This window comes from Daphnia magna, linkage group LG3 (assembly GCF_020631705.1).
Source record: "Daphnia magna isolate NIES linkage group LG3, ASM2063170v1.1, whole genome shotgun sequence".
NCBI classification, from domain to species: Eukaryota; Metazoa; Arthropoda; class Branchiopoda; order Diplostraca; family Daphniidae; genus Daphnia; species Daphnia magna.
The window spans coordinates 12004411-12030515 of record NC_059184.1 but is presented as its reverse complement, the minus strand read 5'-3'; the positions used below and the strand labels follow the sequence as shown (position 1 = coordinate 12030515).

The window sequence follows — 26105 nt, the reverse complement described above, 5'->3', positions numbered from 1 at the left end:
TTTCGAGAATAGCCGCACGTTATTCATTCGCCATCGATTAGCTTATGTTGAAGAACTTATATGAGATTGCAAAAAAAGAAAGTTTCATAGCTACAATTCGTTCTCAACGCGAATATGATGTAACATATCCCTGAACATTATTTTAAATCTATCGGTTTTTGGGAGATCGGGTTGCGCGTTATGTGGGGTCGCAACGTTTACGACTCTATCGCCAAGTTCTTGCAGTTTCAGTTGACCGTCAATATTGTAGCCGTCATTGTTGCTTTCCTCGGTGCTTGCTTTATTCAAGATTCTCCGTTGAAACTTGTCCAGATGTTATGGGTCAACCTCATCATGGACACGTTAGCCTCTCTAGCTCTTGCCATTGAAATGCCCACCACCGACCTGCTTATGCGCAAACCTTATGGTCGCACCAAACCGCTCGTCTCTCGTACTATGATAAAAAATATCATTGGACAAGGCATATACCAGTTGACAGTCATTTTCACTCTCTTATTCGTCGGTAATGATTGGTCTTTTGAAATTGCTGGATATAAATATTTTTCAATTTACGAATCGAATTCTTTTGTGTTTTTAGGCGAGAAATTTTTGGACATTGATTCGGGTCAATACAGAACCGATTCCGAGCCCACACAGCATTTTACCATCATCTTCAACACTTTTGTGATGATGACATTGTTTAACGAAATCAACGCCAGAAAGATTCACGGCCAGCGTAACGTCTTCGAAGGCATTTTCACAAACCCCATTTTTTATTGCATCTGGATAGCTAACGCGGGTGCACAGGTGAGAAAACAATCAAGCTCAGTTTTTATTACTTATTTAGTGGTTTTGTGGTATTGGATTGGACATTTTTTGTTGTTGTGTCTAGGTGCTTATTGTGCAATTTGGTGGTCATGCGTTTTCAACAGTCCCACTTACGATCGCCCAATGGGCTTGGTGCATCTTTTTCGGCGTAGGAACTCTTGTATGGTACCAAGTGGTGACGACGGTTCCCACCAGTGCATTGAATCACCCTTGATTCTTTTCAATCTTTCAATTTTTCAACTGTTATGCCTTACAAAGTCCCTTCCGACCCTTGTACCTTATTCATTATTTTAGGTTTACATCTTTCGCTTCGCCGTAATGTCCTGTTCCGTTCTGCTCTAATTTCCATCTAGAACCTTCACTTGAAGTTTGCTTTTTTGTTCCTTATGTAAATGTGCCCATAGAGTATTATGGAGAGCAAGACTACCTTAAAGAAATTCCCGATCCCTGCCTTGAACCTGTTGATCTACTTGAATAGTATATCCAAATCATTCAAAATTTTGGTAAAAGATAGAGCATATCTTAATTAATCAATGTCGGTTACTGCTAGTGGTTGTAGTTATTGCAAATATTGTTTTGTTTGTGTAGCAGGGTTTTGTTTTACTTTCTTTGTATTTATTCGTTTTTTTTTATAGAAAGAATGTACCCCTATCTCGGTTACAACTCAGAACTATTTCGTTATCTTAGGTCCTTGGGGAGCAGACCGTGCTGCTCTGGTTTACCTCATTCATTTAGAGAAATTGAAAACCAAAGCAGTTTATGAAAGACACTATCTTCTTTTGTGCTTAGTCTTCACAGTTTTACTTGAAATACGGTTGGCTTTCTAATGGTACTGATATCAAAGTATTTTTTCATTCTTTATGTTCCATTTTGTAGGTCATTGTGCGAAGAAGAGTTTCAGGGATATTCCGAATATGAACGTATAGAAAAGTTTAGCCACCCTAAAGTTCTTCGTCTGTTGGACATACTCCGTATATATCGACCACCAATAACTTCAAAATTGCCTGGAAACAATGATCCAACAGAGCAAACCGATTCCACCGTATTAGTTCATGCTGACGATCTCGCTGATCAAGTTCAAAAATTGTCCACGGAAACATTACCGACCGTAGAGTTACCTGAGAATGGCCCGTCCTTTGTGCGTCGGCCAACAACTCAGTCGGGTCACGTAAGTCGTCGTAGGCGTCCTGATTTCCCTGCTCGTCACCACCGTATTCGAGAAGACGCTTATCAGCTATGTGGAATGATTTTCACTGAAAGGCGCACCACAGCCAAACTACTCTATCATCTTTTAAAGGTAATCAAAAGATGATGTTACATTGGCCTTACTCGATGAAATATCTTAATTTATTGTTGTCTAGGATGCAAGTCGATGCGACCCTCAGTTAGCGTATCTAAGCCCTCTATATACCGTTGATCGGGTCGAAGGCATGACCGTCAAGGAAATAGAAAGTGAAGATCGAAAGCAAGAAGACGTTATGAAACGTTTTCGCAGTCACGACTGTAATATTCTCGTAGCCACGAGCGTTCTAGAGGATGGTATTGATATTCCAGCGTGCCATCTGGTTATCCGATACGATTTGCCACAAACTTACCGTGCGTATGTTCATTCAAAGGCTCGAGCGCGCGCAAAAAAATCCCATTATATTCTGATGGTCGAGAAGGAGCGCATGGATGAATTTCTGGTGAATCTCTCTCACTTCCATGCCACTGAACAAATTCTGCTAAGTAAAAGTGGCTATCACAACTCTTTGGCCGAGTTCGTCAATCACAGTGAAGATATGCTCAATAATATTGAGAAACCGTACACACCTGGTGACGCTTCAAAATCATATGCGTCTTTACAAAACGCCATTTCCATCATTAACAGGTATAACGCACATGGGTTTGAAATGAAAACGACTGTAAATTGCAGAAAGATAAATATTTTTAGATATTGCGCAAAGTTGCCCAGTGATTGTTTCACGCGCCTTATTCCTGTTTGGAAAATACGAACAATAATGCGAGAATACGTTGACCCATCTGTTTGGGACAAATGGTCCGAACTATTTCAGAAAAGCGATGCAGCCGGGAAAATGCGCATGGATGTAGCGTATGTGTGCTCATTACAACTACCAATAAATTCTCCTCTGCGGCAAACTGTGTCAGGTCTTCCGATGCCATCGAAAGTTATAGCCAAACGATCCGCAGCACTAGAAGCGTGTCGGTTATTGCATCAGCTAAAAGAGCTGGACGATAACTTTTATCCCACTGGGAAGGAAAACCTTCGACTGGAAGAGGAGGAGGATTACAACGCAGATTTGGAAGACGAAATCGTTCCCGACAATCTGCCACGTCCGGGCACTACGAAACGAAGGCAGTACTATTATAAGCAAGTGGCCGAGCCGTTTATCGATGGTATTGCACGTCCCAACCAACCCTGTTACTTATACGCGATCACCATGGTATTTGTGTTACATTAAAGTAATAGATCATTAATGAAAAAAATTTACTAGGTACTAAGTGAGCCTATACCTGAGGAGCAAAACACGCGTGGGAGAAAAATTTACAAACCTGAGACCTCCCTGCAGAGTTTGGGAATTTTGAATAGTAAACCGCTATCGCAAATTTGTCCGTTTCCTATTTTCACTCGGTCAGGCGAGGTGGAAGTGCAAATAGTAAAAATCGCCGATGAAGTCTATGTGACCGAGGAGCAATTAAAACAAATAACAGATTTTCAACGCTACATCTTCCGAAACGTGCTTTCCTTGGAAAAGGATCCAATGTTGTTAGATGTTTTTCACGCCGACTGTTCCTATCTAATCGTGCCTTTAAAGAGAAATTCGTTAGCGGAAAACGCCCCCTTAAATCTGGATTTTGCATTCATCGATTTAATTTCATCCGTTCGAGACGCGAAACCTCAGCTGGTAGCAGACGAAGAGAGAACCGGTTATGTCTTTGATCCCCGCTTGTTTGCTGATGCGGTCGTAATGAAATGGTACCGTGATCAAGAACATCCACAATGTTTCTACGTTGCTGAGATATTCTATGAACTCAACCCTCAGTCTAAATTTCCTGATAACAACTATCCAACATTCGAAAAATATTACCGCCATAAATATGGGATCCAAATACAGAATCTGAAGCAGCCGCTCTTGGACGTGGATCACACTTCAGCTAGACTAAACTTCTTAACGCCAAGGTGCGTATGAGGTTTTTCTTTGTTGTTACCAATGTTCTATACATTTGTTTGCATATTTGTAATTCGTACACAGGTATGTGAACCGAAAAGGAGTAATGCTTCCAACTAGTTCGGAGCATACAAAAAAGACCCAAAGAGAAAGCCTGCAGCAAAAGCAAATACTGGTGCCTGAATTGTGCAGTATCCATCCTTTTTCGGCCTCTCTGTGGAGACAAGCAGTTTGGTAAATGTCGTTAATTGTAAAATTGTTCGAGCGCTAGCGCTGAACAATTGGGATTATTTAATAAAATGAAAAGAGAGACAGAACTGTGTGTGACCATTTATATTCAGCATATTTATAGCAAGCCTGACTTGAAGTATGGCAACAGTGCCATACTAAAGAAAGGAAAGGAGGGTGTGGGTGAAGCCTATGAGGTTCCAAACGCGCTTAAACTATTCAGATTTTAGAAGCACGGGAATATAAAGCCACACGGAGGAGGTACAACGACGAAGGTAAACATGATCACTTCTTGTTGAAACTTGAGTCGTTGTTATTGAAGTTGCCTGAATTGTTGTTGTTGTCTCGTCCCTTCTTCCGGCCGCGGTAACCGTTATTGTATCCACTGAAAAAATAACAAGAAACGAGTTCGAATATTAATAAACATGAAAAGCAGCGGTGGGTGGGTGGGAGAGACAGTTCTGTCTCTCTTTTCATTTTATTAAATAATCCCAATTGTTCAGCGCTAGCGCTCGAACAATTTTACAATTATTTAGTAAAATTCGTTCGACAGAACTGTGTATTCAAAGCCAAAGAAAAAAATAAGATGATGACGAGTTACGAAAAGAAGGGCGAGAAAACCACAGCACAGCAGAGGGTTAACCGGCGTTTAAATTGATGGTGGTTGAAGGACGGAACTAGTGATCAGGTTGGTTGGTCCATTGACCACCTCCCTGTGGTAGAACTGTTTGAACGTAGACTCCCTGGCCCAATGGCCGGCGTCTAAGACAGTTTGAATCGGTATACCAGATAAGACCGCTTTGGATGCTGCTGCCCCTCTAGTCGAGTGTGCTGAGAAGATAGACGTGTCGATACCGGCTATTTTGAGTTGCTCTTTAATCCAACGGCCGATTGTAGCTACAGAGGCCGGGCCATGGGGTTTGTTGCTGCTGAGCAAGAGAGAGGAGGAGTTTGTGGTATCGCGCAACGCCGCAGTACGGTCTAAATAAGTTTCCAAGCATTTGACAGGACAAATTGAAACATTAAGACGCCAGGCGTCGACGGAAATTCGATGAAGGGGTCCGGAGTGTTGAGCCTTTCTTGGTTGGCTCAGGGAAAAAGACATTTTAGAATCGGAAATGACGATCGATTCCAACGATATTGAAGAAAGTTCACATGTTCTTAATAGCGTACAGAGAGCCAATAAAGTGACTAATTTCCGAGACAGTTCAAGGAGAGAAAGAGTCGCCCCAGCTGTGGAATCAAAATATGAGAGGACGGTGTCAGGATTCCACGTTTGAGAATATCTGGCAGTCGGGGGGGATTTGTTGTATAGGCCTTTGAGTAGTTTGTTGACAAGAGGGTCAGCACCGACGGCAACATTACCCGGGTTTACAGCAAGTGTAGAAGAGAGAGCAGAGCGGGCGACATTGACTGTTCTGTAGCTCCTTCCTACGCTATATTCAGCCAAAAAATTAATTATATCTGCGGAGCTAGGAGACAAGGGATCCTTTTCCCTCGTAGCACACCAATTTCTCCAAAAATTCCAAGCGCTCTGGTATGCAGCGTTTGTATTTTTTCGTGTTGCGGAGAGGATGAGGGCTGAAGCGTCTTCTGAAACTCCGCTCTCAGTAAAGCGGAGCCTGAGAGTTTCCAGGCGATCAGGCGGATGGAATCGTCTTGTACCAGTGGGTGACTCTCTCCCAGAGGAGATGTGAGAAGGTCCGGCGACGGACGTAATAGTCGCGGAACGGCCACGGCGAGGTCCATTATGATCGGGAACCATGGTTGGCTCGGCCAGTACGGGGTGACAAAAATTGCCTCCGCCTCTTCTCTCATCAGTTTCGACAGGCAGAATGGAATTAAGCTGAACGGGGGAAAACAAAACGCGCCTAGCCCTTTCCATGGGAAGCTGAAAGCGTCTACTTTCCAGCATTTCGGTTGTGGGAACCAACTGACGAACCGTGGCAGTTGATGGTTCCATTCTGACGCAAAAAGGTCCACTTGGACTGGCCACTGAAGGCAGATGGACATGAAAGCTGTTGGAGAAAGTCTCCAATCGCCCGCCGAGAGGGAGCGTCTTGATTCTGCGTCCGCGAGAACATTCGCAGTGCCGGGAACAAAAATGGCGGTTAAAAAAATTTTCCTCTCTTCACAAAAATTGGCAATGCGCAGGGAGACGTCACAAAGGTCCTTTGACCGGCACCCGCCTAGTTTGTTAATGTAGCTAACTGCGGTGGTGTTGTCGATCCCGATCTCTATTGTGCAATTAGAGAGAGAAGAAGCGAAACATTCGAGGGCTTTAAGGGCAGCAAGGATCTCTAGGTTGTTAATATGGCGACCAATTTCGGATCCGGACCAAGGCCCACCCGTCTTGACGTCGAGACAAACTGCCCCCCAGCCCGAGAGGCAAGCGTCGGAGGATAAGCGCATCTCCGGTCGTGAGAGAAGCAGAGGTTTGCCGGAGGTAAAATCGGCGGAAGTGGTCCACCACTTCAGATCCGCACGAATGTCGTCATTCAGATAAATAACGGCGTCTAAATTGTCGTTATTGGCTCGAGAAGATGAAATGAAGGTAGCCTGCAAGCTACGAAAGTGCGCTTGAGCAAAATTTACTGCATAAGAAGCCCAGTTAAGGTTCCCTATTATCTTTGCCAGTTGACGAAGAGAACCTTTCCCCTTTTTTAAAATTTCGGTGCATAACCGACGAATGTCGCAAATCTTTTTATCGGTGAGGCAGAACGACATGGGGACGGAATTGGTGATAAGCCCTATGTACTCGATGCATTGCGTGGGGACTGTTTCAGATTTATTAAAGTTGATTAAGAATCCCAAAGATTCTAAAACATGAATGACTTGTGTTACTGCGTCGCTGCATTCTTGAGTAGTAGTGCCCACGATCAGCAAATCGTCAAGGTAAATAACGAGTCTGATCCCGGAACGACGCAAAAAAGTGACGGCCACTCTCAATAGTTTAGTAAAAACCCAAGGTGAAGCACAAAGACCAAAGGGTAGACATGTATACTCGAATGTTTTACGCCCCCAACGAAAGCGTAAATATTTCCGATGGCCTCGAAAAATCGGAATAGTAAAGTAGGCGTCAGTAAGGTCGACTTTAGCCAGAAAATCCCCCTGCCTCACTGTGTGACGAACTGTGGCAATCCCTTCCATTTTAAAATGGCGGCAAGAAAGAAACTGATTCAAAGGCTTTAGGTTAATGATAGGCCTCCATTCGTTTGGTCCTTTCTTTGGGACAAGAAAGTATCGGCTGACGTAGCCCCCTTTCTCCTCTGTCTCTACTACCGCGCCCTTTTTGATGAGAGACTCCACCTCAGCTGAACAAAGATCTAGCTGAACGGCATCCATTGATGCGTTCGGCGGTATACTATGTTGAAAGGGGGGTTCAGCAATAAATTCTAGCTCAAACCCATACTCAACAGTAGATAAAACCCACGGATCTTTAGTCAAATGGGCCCATGCATCAACAAAATGGGCAGTGCGACCGGCAATTGGCAAATCAATTTTCGAAATAAATGGAGGTTTGACATACCGGTCGAAGCTGTAGTTACTCTTATCCTTGCGAGAGTCTTGTAAAGGGGGAGGTGAACGTTTACGTTTCCCAGGTGTTGAAGTAGCTGATGGCCCCGCTGCAGAACTATTCATCAAGGAAGCAGTTTTGACTTGGGAGATGAGTTCGTTCACGAACTCTGTTCCAAAAAGGTCCTCGCCGCCAACAGGGAGTTTCTCTGCTGCACGGGAAAGTAGGCCGATGTGGTTTGGGTGAGTCTGGGAGAGGATGTTGAGACGTCTGGAGTGGGTAATCTCACGGAAAAGATGGGCCCAGAGTAGTGACAGCGTCTTTAATGCTTTGGTGTCCTTGTCGCTTCTCTTACTTTTCCTCTCAAGAAGAAAAAGAAGAGGTTTGGCCATGTCCAGGACGACGTCCGTCTGCTTCCGGTACACTTTTTCCAGCTGATCAATGTTGGGCATCGATGCATTCGAATTCTTTGTAGATTTAAGGGCCGCGTAAAAAGTCTCGTCCAATTTCGGGTTCGTGAACAGTTCAGAGGCACTGACACTAGCCTTTTTGTCACGCTTGACGTCAGGTCTGTACGCCTCTCTAGCCGCCTTAAGGTTCTTCTCACCTAAGCCCTTCACAATCCAATTGGCGAGGACCGACGACCTACGTTTGCTAACTTCAAATCTTTTCGACTTTAATTTAATAATGTCTGAAAAGGTGCTTGAGAAAGATTTAGATGAAGATGCGGAACTCGAAGATGAGTCAGAGTCGGAACTCGAACTTGAACTCGACTTACGAGAACGCTTTGACTTACTATGCTTAGCCATGCTTGCTATGCTAGAGCAAAAAAAGATCTGAATAGTTTAAGCGCGTTTGGAACCTCATAGGCTTCACCCACACCCTCCTTTCCTTTCTTTAGTATGGCACTGTTGCCATACTTCAAGTCAGGCTTGCTATAAATATGCTGAATATAAATGGTCACACACAGTTCTGTCGAACGAATTTTACTAAATAATTATTTAATATTCGTTTTATTAATTTCTTCTTTAGACAAAATTTCTTAACGTTTCGATAAAAACAATTCCATATCTTTTCTGGTCATTTGCGCCCATGTTTAGTTTACCGTGCATTCTTTACCGTTTGAACGGTCTCCTCCTGGCAGAACAACTCCGCTGCAAAGTAGCGATGGAAATCTCTCTGGGAAAGAGTCAGCTTGACCCTGGTTCGTAGTGATAGGTTAATTTAAGTTAGCTCGTGTTTGTAATCCTTTGTTTGTTTGTTTGTTTTTTTTTTTTTTGTTTTGTTTTTTTTTTTAGATTTCCGCTGGCCCGCCTTACGATTCGATTGGAAATGCAAATCCTCAGATCCCATATTACCACCAGTTCAAAAGGCAGTCAGTGCTAAAAATGTTGAAGAAATTAATCAGCCAAAAGATGAAACCGAAGTCAACAACGTACCGAAATCGCCTTCAAAGCCGCAGAAAAGAGAAAATAAGGAAGCGAAAAAAAGCACAGGAGCTTCTTTATTGGATATCGGAGTATGGAACCCGGATACGATTGATGGCAACAACCAGAATGGTAATACGTTATAGCAAGTTGGATCGCTAGATGTCATAATCAGTACTATTTTGATTTTGACGTACAGGAACGGGAGAAACGGTCGATGAAGACTATGACTATAGCGATCTTCAAGCAGTAGCTCTGCTGACCAATGATAATGGAGCAGATTTTGACTGGTCTAAACCGGTGGTTGATATTTCTGGACTTGAAGGATCCCTCCCTAAGTTCGGCGTGGGAACACAAGATTACGTTGGATCCTGGGATGAGCCAAAATCAAAGGAATTCTCCCAGTACCGGCCGAAGTCACCATCGGAATTGATAAGCAATTTTTCAGATGGCTCATATAATAGTGATCAAAGCATGAATGACAGTGATACGGACGATGGTTCAGAGGAAGAAGAAAACGCTTGCAAAGTGAAAGAATTTGGACCCAAATTTGTCTGTAGAGGAGACACCGCAGAAGCGATCGAAGAACCCATTAACCTCAAAGCCAAAAAATTTAAAAGTCCCGAGGAGGAAGAATTAGAAGAAGGTCAGATGGATGACGAAGAGCCTTACGAACAGGTCGAAGATTTGCTCAGCATCAAAAATCGATGGAACGTTGATCTCACGAACAGTGATTTGGAACGCAGATGTGAAGATTTGCTCAAATTACACAAAGCAGTGATTGTTGATGAATCCGTCGTGCCAGTGGACAAAGAGATTCCTATTATATCGCCTTTCCATGGTCGGGTAGTAGACCATCCAGACAATTTGGCGGAAGTTCCCGGAAATGTGAAAAGCTTTTCCGATATCTCTGGCACAACAACAGGAAAATCAAATCGTCGACTGGCATCTGAGAGCCCACATATGCTAGAGCTTACTCGCCTGTTGCTAGAACAGTGTACCAGTGAGATTCATGACGAATGCGATCCATCTTCTGATCCATCCGCTCAACTCCCCCACATAGTCCATCCACTAAAAAAAGAAGAACCTGTATTAGCAGCGGTAGAAATGTCAGTTCCTGGTTTGGATTTCCCCTTCAGTTTTGACGAACAACAGGGTTTAGAAAGCCATCCGGGACCATCGCCGAGCGTGATTCTGCAGGCATTTACAATGTCTAGTGCCAATGATGGCATTAATTTAGAACGACTTGAAACGATTGGCGATTCGTTCTTAAAGTACTCTATCACAACTTATTTGTACTGCAAATATAGCAGTATTCACGAGGGTGAACTCAGCCATCTGCGTTCGCGTCAGGTTTCCAATCTCCATCTTTATCAGTTGGGCAAGAAAAAACTGTTTGGTGGATGCATGGTGGCAACGAAATTCAATCCGCACGAGAATTGGTTGCCACCCGGATATGTAATCCCAGATGCCTTGGAAGAAGCACTAATTTCCTCTGGAATCCCATTGAATTATTGGAATGTCGTGGATCTTCAGGTATTTTTTTTTTTTTACGTATTCAAAAAAATTCATTTTACTTTGCTGTCACTTTGTTACTCGTGAAAAAGGAATTGATTCTGTAAATTGCATTCTAGGGAATGGAGTATATGTCAAGCGAACAAGTGAAAGCCTTGGTTCAAGAGAAATCGGAGCAAATCATGTTGCGATTTGGTGGCAAAATTCCGTCAGTCGAGGAGATGGTAGTCGAAGGAAATATCTACCATGCCCAAGACTTACCTCGTTTCGTTCCTTATAACCTGCTAACGCAACATAGCATACCCGATAAAAGTATTGCCGATTGTGTAGAGGCGCTCATTGGAGCCTACCTTAGAGCTTGTGGCCCAAGAGGGGCCCTGCTTTTCATGTCCTGGCTTGGATTGAAGGTGCTTCCTGTCCTTGACGAAGATGCTTATGGCTACTGGACTCCACCTGTCTCACCTTTGGTTGATCAGCCATTACATGTTCATGTGATGCTTGATCACATGCTAGCGGGATTTGATTCGTTTGAAGAAAAAATCTGCTACAAGTTTAACGACCGCTCCTACCTGCTGCAGGCCTTCAGTCACGCCTCCTACTATCTCAACAGATTGACCGATTGCTATCAAAGACTCGAATTCCTCGGTGATGCCGTCTTAGGTAAACGTTTTTTAAATCAAATGTCTTGGTATTTATTCTAAATGGGTTTTTTGCTGATGTATCAATAGATTACCTTATAACGCGGTATTTGTACGAAAACCTACCGCGTCATCCGCCTGGCGCCCTAACTGATTTGCGCTCGGCATTGGTGAATAACACGACGTTTGCTGTTTTGGCGGAGCGATTTGAATTCCATCGTTATTTCAAGCACCTGTCTCCTACTCTCAATCAAATTCTGGACAAATTCATCAAAGCTCAAGAGGAAAATGGGCATTCCATCAATGAAGAGGTATTAATTTCTAAAGTTCTTTCAATTACCCACTAGATAACATCGTATTGCTGTTTGACAGTATTATATGATTGAAGCTGAAGATGTGGAAGTGCCTAAAGTTCTTGGCGATGTATTTGAATCAGTAGCAGGGGCAATATACCTCGATTCGCACATGTCCCTCAATGCTGTTTGGAGAGTGTACTACAATATGATGAAAAAAGAAATTGGTATTTGTATTTTGGATCATTAGAGAAAATGGTTTCTCATCGTGGGTTTTTGTTTTTATTTGTAGACGAGTTTAGTATAAATGTTCCGAAGTCACCCATCAGAGAGTTGCTGGAACTAGAAACCGATCGAGTTAAATTTGGGTAAGAATTGATGAGCAGCTTGACCTTTCTCTTTGCTCCGAGTTCTTTTATATCCACTAACATGTTCACAATTGGATATTACAGGAAAGCTGAACGTCTCCCTGACGGCCGTCTAAGAGTTACCGTTGACGTCATCGGGAAAGGAACTTTCAAAGGAATAGGTCGGAATTATCGTATAGCAAAGTGCACGGCAGCCAAGTATGCTTTACGAACTTTGGAAAAGCGTAAAATGCTGACGAAACGCGGCGAACAGTGAACCCATGAATGCGCGTCGCCTTTGCGTGACGTGTAAAATCAAAAATGTCTCAAACTTCAAAACAGCATAATTTCTTTGGTGCATTTGGCAGTTGACGTTGACCCATACCGACTGTCAGAACATTAAAGAAGTATGGTGTTTACTTATAGTAAGACATGTGATTAGCTAATACACATGTCAAATCGTACGTTATGGTGTCTTACGACTTTACCATTTTCATTGCGGAACTAACACACAGTCTTAGAGAGACTTCTTTAAGTATTGATGAATGTAAAATCTTTTTGAATTAATAGCTTTAATTGAGAATCGTTGTAACAACGTGGCCTTAAAAATCTGCGGGAATTTTTTTGATATGCGATGCCGTTTTTTTTTATTTGTTTTGCGATTTCTCATTGCAGATGGGAGCCTCCGGCATACACAGACTTTTGAACACCCTTATTAAGAAATCGATGTGGAGTATATTAGCTGTTTACGCTAATGGCTTAACTATTCGCTATAACTACTCGCAATAGCTAAAACAATTAACTGTTAACTGGTCAATTTCAATAATCCAGTGTAGTCTCACCAATTAAAATAATTGATTGTTGGGGAATTAGCAGTCAGCTGGTTCTCGGTGACTGCAGCCTCTGGTTGGAAAATCTGTAAACTACTACGATCTGTAAACGACTATAGATGGGCCCAGAAATTTGATCTTTTTTTCTCTTTTACCAGGAAGCCAAGTGTTTGGCCAAGTGATTGCTATAACCGGACGTTTTCAACGTTAGCGTTCCTACTCTCGTCAAATGTGGTAGAATGTTAACAGCTCCACTGAGCCACAAAACCTTTGCCTCGGCAACGAATTACATTTTAGCGATTTCACATCCCAGTAAATATTTGAACTTGCATCGTATTATCTGTCAATAGAGATATTAGTTTAAATGATTTTCGCAAAATTTTTAGATTTTTGAAATAGAATAAATTATTAGTTAACTGGAAATGAAAGTTGATAGGGTGTCAATGTTTTTACGTCGACGCACAGTTTAACGAACCGGAGCCGTCCACGTGAAGTTTGTCAGAACAAGTCACCGCCTTGTGCATAGTGATGTGTCACCAGAAAGTAAAAGTACAGCAACTGCTTTATGCCTCGCGGTGAGGACAATCGCTCACAAGTGAAAGTAGTGTTAGCCACACTCCGTCACTTGCACATCAGTAATGAAAAATGACTCATCGTTTACATCAAAGTAAAATGTGTGTACACATACTGAACGCATTTGTACTGTAATGGCAGTGTCAGCTCTTTAACGTGCTGTATTGCGCGTCAGAATCATAAATGCACGGCGTCCGAAATCTTACAAGTGTTATTCGATGGAAATATTTGTTCCATCTACGACACGAATTAACTGGATTGCCGCAACTTTTTCTTTTTAACATAAAGCAGGATATCCTCGGCCTTCTTTTCTGAGAGCGCGCCTCAAGAACTTTGATCCATACTCCACCAATCGTATAGTATATACTTCACTCAATGCATTTGACCTCCTTAGAGATACTACCAAAAGATCGAGCGAATATGAAAGATTGCGAAACTTTGGGACCCCCAACAAGTCGTTCAACTCAGGATTTTCATTAGTATATCCACAATAAAGGCTAAGTTTTCAAAGATCTAGCTTAAGATCCAAAATTATTCTTGACAAGTTTCTCGGCATCTATTACTTTTCACAGTTTTTTTTTTTTCAAATGTGAACTACGTTTAAGGCTGTATTTATTTTATTTCGATGAAAAAGGTTGTCGATAAGTAATTCGTATTTCTTAGTTAATTTCTCACGTCTCCCGTGTTAGAAAATAAACTATTCGCTGCTTCCCTTGAACCGCCGTTTTAACCACTACGACAGAAAGCGAAAGAAAAAAATTTCACGGGGAATTGAACTCCATTTCACCGCGAGCTGACGGATTGATTTTTAAATAAGACCGTTGGCATAAATATATATTTGTGAATATCTGAGGGCACTGTAAATATAGAGGCAATGCAAATACGATTGCATTTGTTTTAATATAGGAATTAGAAGATGTGTAAGAAAATTTTACCGTAAACACGTTAAACTGGATTATGCGAATGTCCTAATCGTTCTAAGTAGCTCATTCAGCAGCATGCTATCAAACCCTATTTTTACAATGCGAGTCTTGAAAAGCACCTCGATAAAAAGCGCAAATGAGTACCGTAGAGAAAATGGGATCTCTTGCGATACAGCGGGTTAACCTTCATTCACGTGAAACATCAGGCAATGCCCTCATGTTTTTTTGGTTGAACGTCTTGGCAGGCAAGTCTGCGCATAAGTGTGTCATTCATCATTTCTCAGCATCTGCTACTTGCTTTCGATTCGTTACGATTTAACGGCCACACGGCTGCGAGCAGTAGAGTATCTATAAAACAAATTTCTTTCGCACATATTTTACGGTAGGTTGCGCGTTGAGAAAAGATCACGTTCGACATTGGTTTCAGTACTTGTGACGCAGGTATGGAATTTAAAAAAACAAACTTCCATTCATTGCAAAGAGAAAGAGAGAACTTTCGTGCGCTGTTGAAAGGTCTGACGCAAATCACGTTCGACGGAGTATGGAACGCTTGTACGCACGGTCGATAAGCAATTCTTCTAACGGCATATAGTAGTTGAATCGCCTGTACGTGATTTTTCACTACGAATAATCAAGCGTAGTATGCTGTATAATCTGGTATGGAAAACGATGTCTTGAATTGATGTGGCGATGTAATGAAATTGAAAAATAAATCATAATTACACGCCTGCCACGCCTGACGTAATTGTGTGGAATGCTGGTGCGCAGCCAGTCGAGACAGACACTTCCGTCCAGGCGACCACTCGGTCAAGGGTATTTGATGTTGAGGATTTCGATTTTGGCCGGGTACGCAGACAAAAATAGATCGCTTATGTTGTTGAACTCTTGGGCGATTAGAGAAGGGAAGGAGGCATCGCGAGTGTTTACGTCTCGTTCAAAGGTCTTTTAACGTGGCGAGTCTGCAGTTGGCCAGGCATTTATTTATTCTTTATTTTGATTTATTAATTTTTTTCAACATTTTTTCTTTTGCTTACTCAGTTTGATTTTGATTTTTTTTGTTCTTGTTTTTCTCGACACAACCGTTCAAGACGCCCTCAGGATCAGACTTGAGGGCGACATTCCGCCAATATGAATTCGACTGGAACCGTCCTGGTAGCAAATTATCAATGAAGGACACGACCTGAACGTGCTGTGTCGATAAGTCCAGTAGAGTAAGCGAGTAACATCAACAAAAGAATCGCATTCAGCATAAATACTATCGGCCGTGACGTGGGTATCATTAATTTGTTGTGTCTCGCGCCGATTTTGAGGCGGAGTGGGGAAGGAGCAATTGGAGAAACCTTCGTAATTGATCCCTCGTAACGAGTAAACGACTCTTTGGTTTGTATTTTATACCAGCGGACGTGGAAGCGCTCTAATTCAAAACATTTGCTGCCCAATTCCGATCTTTGATTTATTGATTTGATGGTTCTGAAGAAATCGATAAAAACCATCGATGCACGCGAAACTGATATGTTTGTGCGCAGTCACAGCAGTCAAATTACCGCTTTAATCGGCTTCAGCGAGACACCAATTGATCGCTTAAATATTGGAGGCCATAAATGTGATTTACGTCCCTATAAAATTGACAAGCTCGTGTTCCCAAAAACGACCCGTTCTTGTCTAGACGGATCGACCATTTAATCCAAAATCCGATTCTGCTACGTGAATATTTTTAGTTCTCTAAACAAGGCACCTTTAATTATAGGCTTCTCCTTTGTATAAATAGCGGAGGATTCTATATTTGGGCAGCATTGGCCACCTTCTTTCGTTTGTTTATTCATACCTTGTAGAGGCTATTTTTACTTTTAAGATTTCCTTTTTTACGTCCGTCGTACGTTGTACTTTTTCGAACTTGCCTTGCAGTCTGGTTTGAGTGTATATTCAAGTTGAGATAAGATCGAAACCCAAATCCCGAATGACGCATTTCCTCGAACATCGACTACTTCATGGGACACTAGGTGTCAGTCTTTTTTGTTTTGTTTTGTTTTTTTCGTGTGCATCCCGCAGTGACGTGGCGACCAAACAAATTTTTCGACACGATAGCCGTTTCTTATACAAACCGCGAACGAGGCTAACAGTGTGGTGCTTATGCATGGCTGCGTGACCGTTTATTTATCATTCACGCATTAAATCACGCGAGTGTCACGTGCCCTGGCCACCGCACAAAACGTCAAACCGTAAAAGAAAACAAAACTCGCTCGATAAACAAGCCAGTTTGAGCTCGTTATGAGCGCAAGAAACGAAATATTGTGCCACGTACTGGAACGATAGATCATTAAATCAAACCAAAATTAATCGACTGGGTTGTTATTCGCAGGCTTTATATTGCTCAAGGTTATGTTCGTCATTATTATTCTGTCAATAGTTCGACGTTATCCTGTGGGAATCTAAGAAGAAGGGGTAACCTAAGAATTGCAAAGGGGAGTTCGTAAAAATCTTATGACTTGGCCAAGCAATCCCTAACGTCCTAGCTCGAAAATCAAAATATAAGGTTAAATGTTAAGATAACTCGCTCAGACGATCCCTGTCAAAATGTATCGTCTACCAAGAATGAAATATTATTTGCGCATGCAGTTTTATATGGAATATATCAGAATTCTCCGAGGGAATATCAAAGGCCACTAGAAAAGGCTTAAATATTAAGCCTATACTTGATCATGCTCCCCTATACAGGCAATAATGCTCCAGTGAGGCTGAAGGATCATTTTGGCTTAATGACTAAGACGGGCGAAGATATTCAATAGTTTTCGCTGACCGCGCTTTTATGGACTGACAGTGTTATATCGTACGTGTTTGGCAAAAAAATAATAATAATAATAATTAAAATGAGTAAATAACAAAAAGAAAACCTTGAGCCTGCTAGGGATTAAATGCATTTCGGCCTTGTGCAGCAAAGATATCAGTAGGGGGTGCGTAAAAGGACAGTGGCATTAGTTATTACTATAAAACGGAATGGAACATCGATCAGGATAGATCAGTTGATCACGTAGCATCGACCGAGATTCATCACCATGCCATCTTCATTTACCTTGGTCGTTTTTCACGCTGTCTTGTCTTCCATTTGTAAGTCATTTTTATTTTATTGTATCGCATTATTTTCTTAAATTCATGTTTGAGCATGGGCTAGTGCAATGCTGCACGCACAACAGTCGACTGAGAGGGAAAAAGAAGAATCATGTGTTAATAGTGTTGTTTGCCTTCTGGTTGATTGTGCTAAATTAAGGGTTAGGGGGGCGGACATGTTGAAATTTCATTGTTTTGGTCGTCTTATTATAATTTACATTCTCTAGACGGAGCATCTCTTACACTAAGGGACCCCTCCGATGAAACAAGCGGTGCTAGTAACAAGTGCGAAATGAGCCGGCGTCCCTATACTATGGTGGACTTTGCTAGCGGGCAATGCGACGCTTATATTAGATGTGAAGGTGGTCAGATGAGCTTCGAGCTGTGCGAGGACGGCCTTGTATATGGAGGTTAGTCAGCAATTTGATCTTCTTAGAGTATAAGGTTTTCTACATTATATATTTCGCTTTCGCAATCCGCCTATTTTCTAACTTCAATTATGAAACAAAATGTTGCAACAGACCCATTTTAAAACAGGCTTTGATTCTAATTCGATGATTTTTTGAACCTGAATTTAAACAAACAAACAAAAAAGATCTCTGTGATATGCCCCAGCGAGTTAACTGTGCCGGACGTGAGCGTCTGCAACCGCCAAAAGGTTCGGGCAACTGTCCTCGTCTTAACGGGCTCTATCCTCACACCGAATTTTGCGACCAATACTACTACTGCCGTATGGGTATCCCTCTACTCATCACCTGTCCTGCTGGTCTAGTCTACGACACCAAGGTAATCACTACTCGCCATATTTTATTCATTCGAATCTTGTATATCTTTAATTCCATGTCGTGAGTTGCAGATGGGAGTGTGTGAATTCCCCGATGAAGCTCAACGTCCAGGATGCATGCCAGAAGAAGTTTTAGGTTTCACCTGCCCGCCAATTACCAATGCTACGCAGCTGACGTTCGGCGATCACTTACGCTTTCCCAAACCAGATGATTGCCGCTATTTTTTCAAATGTCTGAAGAACGGCTATCCTCGTCTGGGCGGATGCGAACACGGCAACGTCTTCAATCCGGTTAATGGGTTTTGCGATAGCCCTCAGAACGTCAGAGGTTGCGAAAAATATTACAGCGAAGACGACTGATGGCGAATAAAATTGTAGGGGAGAGTGGGGCTAGTTGGCAGGAGGGCAAGTTTGCAATTCTTAATTTAGACGAATTGTGTGAAAGAGGTTTTATTGAAATAATTCATAGTCAAAGATGTTTATCGTGCGCACATTTGTGCAAAGTTTTATGAATTTATCCCAAATAGTTTAGGAAATAGAAAATATCGAAATTTTTTGCGTCAAATCCACAATAGTTGCGTGCTTGGTATTCATCAATTTTATCTTTTCTTGGTATGCATATAATTTTTAAAAAATATTAGTTTTATAGAAAATTGTGTCCTCTATCGAACTGTAACAATGGATTTGTTTTAATCAATTACAAAGGAGTAATAAAAATTTTTATTTGAATAAACCCCGGGTTGGGGCAAGTTGATACATTGCAACATGGGGCATGTCGGCATAGGCATTATACATGCATATGTATAGTACTGTACATGGCCTGTTAAAATGTCAGGGAATTGTTAGTCGAATTTTTGCTAGATATGACTTATGGTGAACAGTGGTATGCATTAAGGGCCAAAATTTGGCAAATTTTAAGTGTTTCTCTTTATACGATGTTCACCTGTGAAATGTTTGCGTGAATTATGTATATTATTTTTTATTTTTTGCATTTAAGGCTATTAATCCTTATGTAAGTTATCACAACTTATTTCTGAGTTTCCCACTCTAAAATAACTATAGGATTTTTGTTTATTGTAATGTTATTCTAGTTTGTTTACAACATCAACATTTCACTGAAATCCGTATTTAAAATACATGGGGCCAACTTACCCCACTACCACTGCCAACTTACCCCGTTAGTGGGGCATGTAGGCAAATTTTTTTTAGCTTTTTGAACGTTGATTTCGATAAGAATTCTTCAACGTAGATCAAATTAAAAAATAGCACGAGAAAGCTGGTTATCTGAGCTTTCTTTTACAATTTTTTAGGTGTCAAAATATGAAAAATTAAAGAAACCAAAGAAGAAATTTAAAAAATTGTACCAACTAGCCCCACCCTCCCCTACTGCAGAAAAAAAACAAAAAAACAAGCATTTCATCTCGTTACCTATACATCTCGTTTGTAGTCATATGTAAATCATGTTTTTCCTCTTTTGTAGCCGATTGTTTTTTAACTGTAGCTAGTTGACCAAATCGTTATTTTTAAACCACTTCTTTGAGTTCTGAATTGATGGTTTGACTTCAATATATCCATCATCTTTCTATAATCGCTTAACGAATGTATTTGTTTTTATTGTTTTGGAGAGAAGATGTAAATCATGGGTATATACATCAACATTCCAAGCGTTCATTATTGACATTCAAAAATAAAGCTGATGGTTCTTTGCTGACCGTGCAAAAATGGCACCTTATAATAAGTTTGTTTGGATTCAAGTGAAATTCGGATGATTTAGAAACTAGTGCCAGTTCCGAGTTATTGGGCAGATGATTTATTACATGTGGACACGACGTTCAAGTGACCCTTTCGCCCCAAGATAATAAGTAATTCAACAATCGCGAATAAAAAATAAATAATAAACTATATATGATTACGCAGCTGTTTTCTTTTTTTTGTTTTGCGTGTTTTCCTTCCTCTCCAAACTAATAAATGCAATACCCCAGCTTTCCATAAGTCTCTAGAAGGTTCCCTTTTTTAAATTTTTTTATTTATTTATTTTACATCATTTTTATTGGCTCCCAAATGCTGAGTACTGACTATCAGCTAAATAAGCGTGGGATAAACAGCTCGTGAAAGACAAAAACAGAGAGTACGCTAACAATTTACCGAGATATTGCTGAATTAAATAAGGCTCCGTTGAATTTACCCTTCGACTACGTGTGGGAATGAACAAAATATTTCAAAATAAAAGTGGGAGGCAAAAAAGGATTTATTTATTGTCATTAAAATTTAGAAATGTTAAGCTTCACTCAGCCTTGAGAAAGCAATACTTACTAACTTATCTTATTCACCATGTTTAATATACAAATATAGAGGATACACGGGATACGATGCTCGAACGAATGAGGGCTGCTTCTAGACCCAATCGATTTTCAAGTATAAATAGATGATTGCGCTTGAATGCGTCAATTGCCTTATATCCAGTTATTTAGAGGTACGGCAAGCCAAACATACCAAAAGGGTAGCCTTGGAATTCATTTCGTCACTCTTCATAACGTTTGTGTCGACAGAGATGCATTAAACGGCACATCCGTACACATATTGGAAATCTGTTTGGAACTGCTGGTTTGTTTGTCAAACCAATTTTTTAGCTTAAAAGAATCCCAGTGTAGCTTTAAATAATTATCTTAGTAGCTGCTAATCGAATTAAAATATTGTTCATCAATAAATAGAAATTGTCCCGTCAAACTGCTGCATTACCGGCGCTATATTATGGGACTTTTCTGGTTTCAATTCCTAAATCAAGCAAATTAATGTTCAAAATTTTGCGCTAACATCCCTAGGAGATCAGATCATATTGCTTAGCTATATGATCCCCATCGCGACATCAACTGACAGCTCTTACCTCTCTATTCAGTCTTGCATTGAATTTACTGGGTAAGGCCGATACCATACCAACACTATAGACGTTTCGAGTGGCAATTGCTTACAGGCTCTTGGACTAGCAATCCCATCATTAAGAGAGTGGCATATTACCCAGTCATAAGAAGTGCGCTATCATGAAGTGGCGCACACAACTGTTAAATTCCACGAATTTGGTGCCGAGACACGGTTGATAACGCAGGTGATGCAATTTCCTTTTAAAGTCTGATTTCGAATCAATTTGGGAAAACGATCATCTGATGTCGTCTTATGCCATTACATACGGCGACATCCCCTAGCTTGCCATGCAGGCGGCTCTGATATTCTTTCCGGCATCAGTTTTCTCCGTTCTCCAGAGCTACGGGGTTATGTGTTACATGACAAAATGGCCAGAGTCCACGAATTGGATTCCACCTTCTTAAAGCGACCGCTACTAGAGAGTGTGTCCGTTTACAATTTATGGGGCCATCAACTGGGAAAAAAAAACTCAACCTACCCATCAACTCGGCGAGCTGCTCTTCCAGCTTTTCTGAAGCGCCTATTTTTAGGCAAACGGGTATGAGAAGGCCCAAACCAGTTGTTTGTTTTGTTTCCTTATCGCGATATTATTATTACGTAAATGTATGCCTTAGCGTTAGTAGCGCTACAATCGTCCATGGCCGCGTTTCAATGTAAAAAAAAAAAAGAATCCATTTTAATTATAATAAACAGAGAAGAATTGGGGTGGGGCTGTTCATGAGCTGCGTAGACTGTGGGGCATTGGTGTCAGTATAAAACTGTCTATCAACAGAGTGATGCACGATATGTGAATAATAAGGCAGCGTCATTGGAAATGTGAAACGGAAATATTCGGCCGAGACGCAGCCTTAGGCGACCTGGCTGTTACGAATATTGCAGCTGTGTCATAGAACGGCATGTTCACGTTTCAAGTTGCACCAGATAATCAAATTTCAATTTTTTTTTTGTTTTTTTTTTTTTGCTTTTTAAAATAAAGTGTTGGCAAGCAAAGGTTTATTACTTTTAATTAGATTTAAATATCCTTTAAAGTGGGCCTTGAGTTTTCATTTTTTTTTTTTTTTACTATCAAAACTGGTATATAATAATAGCAAATGAAGTAAGCCGTTGGAAGACTGAGAAGATGGATAGATTGATTGAATCGGGGGCGTCACTCCGTCGCTCGTTATGCTACTAGATAGGAAAAAGGACGCTGGAAGCTGACCTTCAGGATGTGTAATTTTGCCCGAGGATCGGGAATAGATCAAAAGTAGAAACTAAATCATCTAATCGCCGACAGCAATGATGCATTGCCGTTCAATTTACCAGTAATGTGGCTCTACGTATACATGCGGTGGCTTCCCAGCCGACGGCGCGACGTCTTCAGCTAGACAAAAAAAAAATGCAACTGGAATCAAACATTCATTTGAATAGGGCAGCGTACAAAGAAGGAAACGAAACGCTCGACATCCGTCGGAGATGCCCTATAAAGAGAGGCCGGCTAGCGACCTTTTTGCCTTGGATGATTCTTCCGCCCTTATCTGGTCACGCGAGGCTTTTTTATTGTTCGAATAAGAGAAGTACCCAATAAAAAAGTCTCAAGCGTCTCGACTCAATGTTTCAACCATGTCTCGAGTGCTGTATACAATGTGAACGTGAGTCTGTTCCATATTGTTTCCGTTCACTGTACAACACAACTATATGTCTGGCACAGTTTGGAGATTGTCTATACATTCCGAAAGTATATAGTACATGTATGATATTAGCCTGTCTGGTGTAGGTGGACACGCCTATCACATGGACTAAGCTAAAAGCAACAAAAAAGTTATGTACTATGTATCATGGTCTGTTATTGCAATGTGCAATGTCCACATTCATTAAAATCAATTGAATAACTCGTAATTCGTAGATCATTTTAGATCATTTTGGCTACTTAATCGCAACACTTTGGTGGTCTGCATTAGTTTTGCATATGGTCTAAATAGATCCTCTTCAAACCCGAGACGTCGAGCTTATAATACGTTCTATAGATTAATGTATACACGCAGCAGTTTAATATAATAATAGAATCATTTGTAACTAAATACTTGCATATTAATCGGATATTCGGTTTCATGCAGGTCAAAGTACAGAACTGGTCGTCTTTTATTTCACGTGACAATTTCAATTTCCTTATTTGGCTAAGAAATGTCTAGACTTTATTAAACCGCCAATTTCTGCCTGTTATTTGCATGGTGACCGATGTTACACAAAGGACCAAAACAATAATAGTTGTTTGAATAGAACAGAATTAATTGAAACAAACTACTTTTGCTCAAAACGACTTTGGGAATGATGTTTTCTCTTAACCGATCACGACAGGATTCCCTATATGATAGAGCAGAATCGGTTGATGGTGCAACAAAACGGACGACGAGAAAGCAGCTCTATGCTATTTAATTCGTTAAAACAATTAGGGTTCCATTGATTGTCGAGAAATTCAAACGATGTCGGCAAACTCTATTTGAGAAAATCAAGTCAAATTTAGCATAAGAAAGTCTGATCAGAAATATGTCGCGGTTGTTGCAATGTATTGGTCAATCCTCTGTCTGAGTTTTGCGTAATTTTTGGTCGTGTTTAACCTTCTCACATTCTGTACGGTGATTAGTATTTTTCTTTTCTGAAATGGTACACCGTCGTTTTGCGTGCACTTTGCCTTTTTCTCTAAAATGTCCATACAACCATACATGGAGATGCCTTTGTTTGACTGTATACATGTCCAATCCATTAAGTGTAACGTATGATTTCATCATGTTTTACATTTTGACGGGAATTCCTTTGTATCCTGACAGAGTTGGGCAAGTGTCTCTAGAAATTAAATAACCTGCAGACGTCGGCGGCGGCGTAGCAAGAATGTCATGAAAACAATAAGGGGGGTAAAGCTACAACTTCTGTGAACGTGATTGCAAATTCAGCAACTGAGCAAAACCCTGGCTCCAAATAAAAACAATAATTATGACAGTTCATTCGTTTATTATTAATACTATAGGAAAGAAGACCAAGCTCAAAGGTCTGGACATGCCAAATCGGCCTGATGCGACGCCAACATAATTCAACACTAAGCCAAACGGGCAAATGCGCACCAGTATATACGTATATAAGCATGAGAGCGTGAAAGCACGAGTATAGCAAATGGAAACGGGAAAAAAGCAGAACGGCTGGAAAGTGGAGACTTTGGTCACTTGACGAGTGCTACGACCCTGCGGGTTGACCAGAAAGAACTGACCGAAACCTCCCTCTTCCTCCCCTTCTATCACTCCTCTTTGGTTTCTTTCGCTCGCGTAAGCGAGTTCAGACTTGACAGAGAGAAAAAAAAAACGGTGGGAGAACCAAGTCTAGACACGATGGCGGGACCAACGAGTATAGAATAGAGACAATCTATATACACATACCCAGATCTGTTGTCCGTCGTGAGGTCGTTCGGCGTCTCAACCGAATTCAAAACTTTCCCGTTTGTGCGTATCGGTTCGTTTTGATAAGCTGCGTTCCATTTACCTGAACGACGTCATCTCTCGTGATGAACTATAACGAGCTGGCAGCGGATAAAAGTGGACCGGAAGAAAAAGCGGACAATTATTTATCAAATGAATTGAAGTTAGCGTCTCGTAATGGACAAATATAGCATGTCGCTTAAATGGTCGGTTGAATTTGTATATGTTCTAGCGGTTGGTACATATATTGTTGTCTTTAATCTGTTGTATACGATTTAAAAGCACTCGCTCAAGGGAATAGGGGGTTGCTCGAAATTAATAGATTTTACAAATTCTCTGTAATATGAAATAACCTACGCTGTAACAAGAGCTATAATGTTCGTGAATTAGCTTATTCAAAAACAACGATCCCATGAAAATGAATCTTATCATTGGGCGCGATTATCTTAATTCTCCGCGGCTGAAAGGCATGTCTTTCTTGTGATTATAAAAGTGCCCGCGTATTAAAACGATATTTTGCCATACCTTTTCATTCACAGGACGTGCTACAATTTACCCGTAGGCGGACTATAAGTGGCTCATTCAAGGGAGTTCACATTTTGAAATCAAATAAATGAATATGTGCCCTGTTAAAAAAATGAATAAACGCCTACGCTTCGTCTCGTTGTGTAGAAAAAATAAAAATAAATGAAAGACCTGATATAGCTACAGCTGCATCAAGCTTTCTATTAAAACCTTTCATCGTCTAATGGAGCCGCAAGCCGCACCGGATGACCGTGAAGAATTTTACTGGCAAGGGGTTGGCAGGCTATCAGCACACACGCGGTGAACGAATCGAATGAACTAAGACGGCATTGATGTGTGCGCTATAAATATCGTATATAACTTAATAGATTTGTTCGTGTGCTGAAGACGAGAAGGGCCATGTTACGTAACAGAGTCAGGGGAAAGAGGCAACGTAGGCCTAGACTATAGGAATCTTTCATACCGCTTGAACTCATTTTTTCTTCCTTCAGTTCGAACAGCCCATTTGAATGACTTACATTAGACGTTTTATACTGTCTGAAATATATGGGGAACTTGATAGAACGTATACGTCATTAGACATCTACATGACATAGAGTGTACGTATGTAAATATTAATGTTAAGCGTATTGCATGTGGCTATTCGTGCCCAAGCGTATTTCCGATAATGTAAGCAATTGCAACAGAAACAGACAGCGATTAGGCAATCCCATAACAGACTTGCAAGTATTTTACCGGAAAGACAAGGAGGTCAACGAGGTCGTCGACTGCTTGCATATCTTCACCGAAACACGACCGAACTGAATTTATTATTTTTTTTTTTTTTTGTCTCAACTTTTACTTACTTGGGTCGCTCATTATAAGAAAATGCTTTGAAACTTGGTCACTCTTCCGACCGTCTGGTTATCCTTTCACCTCATACATGAGATTATTTGCTTTGATTGCCTTTCTTCCTGTTATATTCTATATAAGTTTTAACGCTTCGCATAATGACTTTAATGAGTGGCAAACCGGTCGCAGCGCTCGGCGTTCGTATACGTTAGCAGAAGAACAGGCGG

The 26105-nt window shown here is 41.1% G+C and overlaps 3 protein-coding genes across 4 annotated transcripts; 2 read left to right on the top strand and 1 right to left on the bottom strand.

Annotated features, from left to right (window-relative positions):
* The first annotated feature begins 180 nt into the window (after positions 1-180).
* LOC123466477 (endoribonuclease Dcr-1-like) lies at positions 181-12406 on the top strand. The gene is made up of 18 exons (XM_045171258.1): positions 181-502; positions 578-786; positions 872-991; positions 1212-1310; positions 1443-1621; positions 1684-2104; positions 2169-2677; positions 2741-3251; positions 3303-3988; positions 4062-4211; positions 8823-8926; positions 9021-9281; positions 9349-10685; positions 10784-11324; positions 11393-11613; positions 11675-11822; positions 11888-11963; positions 12048-12406. Exons 1-18 carry the CDS (start codon positions 181-183, stop codon positions 12217-12219), a joined length of 6066 nt encoding a protein of 2021 aa, XP_045027193.1. The 3' UTR covers positions 12220-12406.
* Positions 4296-8697, bottom strand: LOC123466473 (hybrid signal transduction histidine kinase G-like). Of its 2 annotated transcripts, none has more exons than XM_045170871.1 (2): positions 7735-8697; positions 4296-4590 (listed from the first exon to the last, which is right to left on the bottom strand). In XM_045170871.1, the coding sequence occupies exons 1-2, from the start codon at positions 8529-8531 to the stop codon at positions 4491-4493; spliced, it is 897 nt and encodes a 298-aa protein (XP_045026806.1). In that variant the 5' UTR covers positions 8532-8697; the 3' UTR covers positions 4296-4490. The 2 variants fall into 2 exon arrangements, with proteins under 2 accessions (XP_045026806.1, XP_045026805.1); XM_045170870.1 differs by lacking the exon at positions 7735-8697 and adding an exon at positions 4807-7605 and having other exon boundaries at positions 4453-4590.
* Positions 12407-16329: 3923 nt separating the features above from the next.
* LOC123470541 (protein obstructor-E-like) lies at positions 16330-18541 on the top strand. Its single transcript, XM_045170868.1, has 4 exons — positions 16330-17373; positions 17601-17783; positions 17969-18159; positions 18230-18541. The coding sequence occupies exons 1-4, from the start codon at positions 17322-17324 to the stop codon at positions 18515-18517; spliced, it is 714 nt and encodes a 237-aa protein (XP_045026803.1). The 5' UTR covers positions 16330-17321; the 3' UTR covers positions 18518-18541.
* Positions 18542-26105: the final 7564 nt, after the last annotated feature.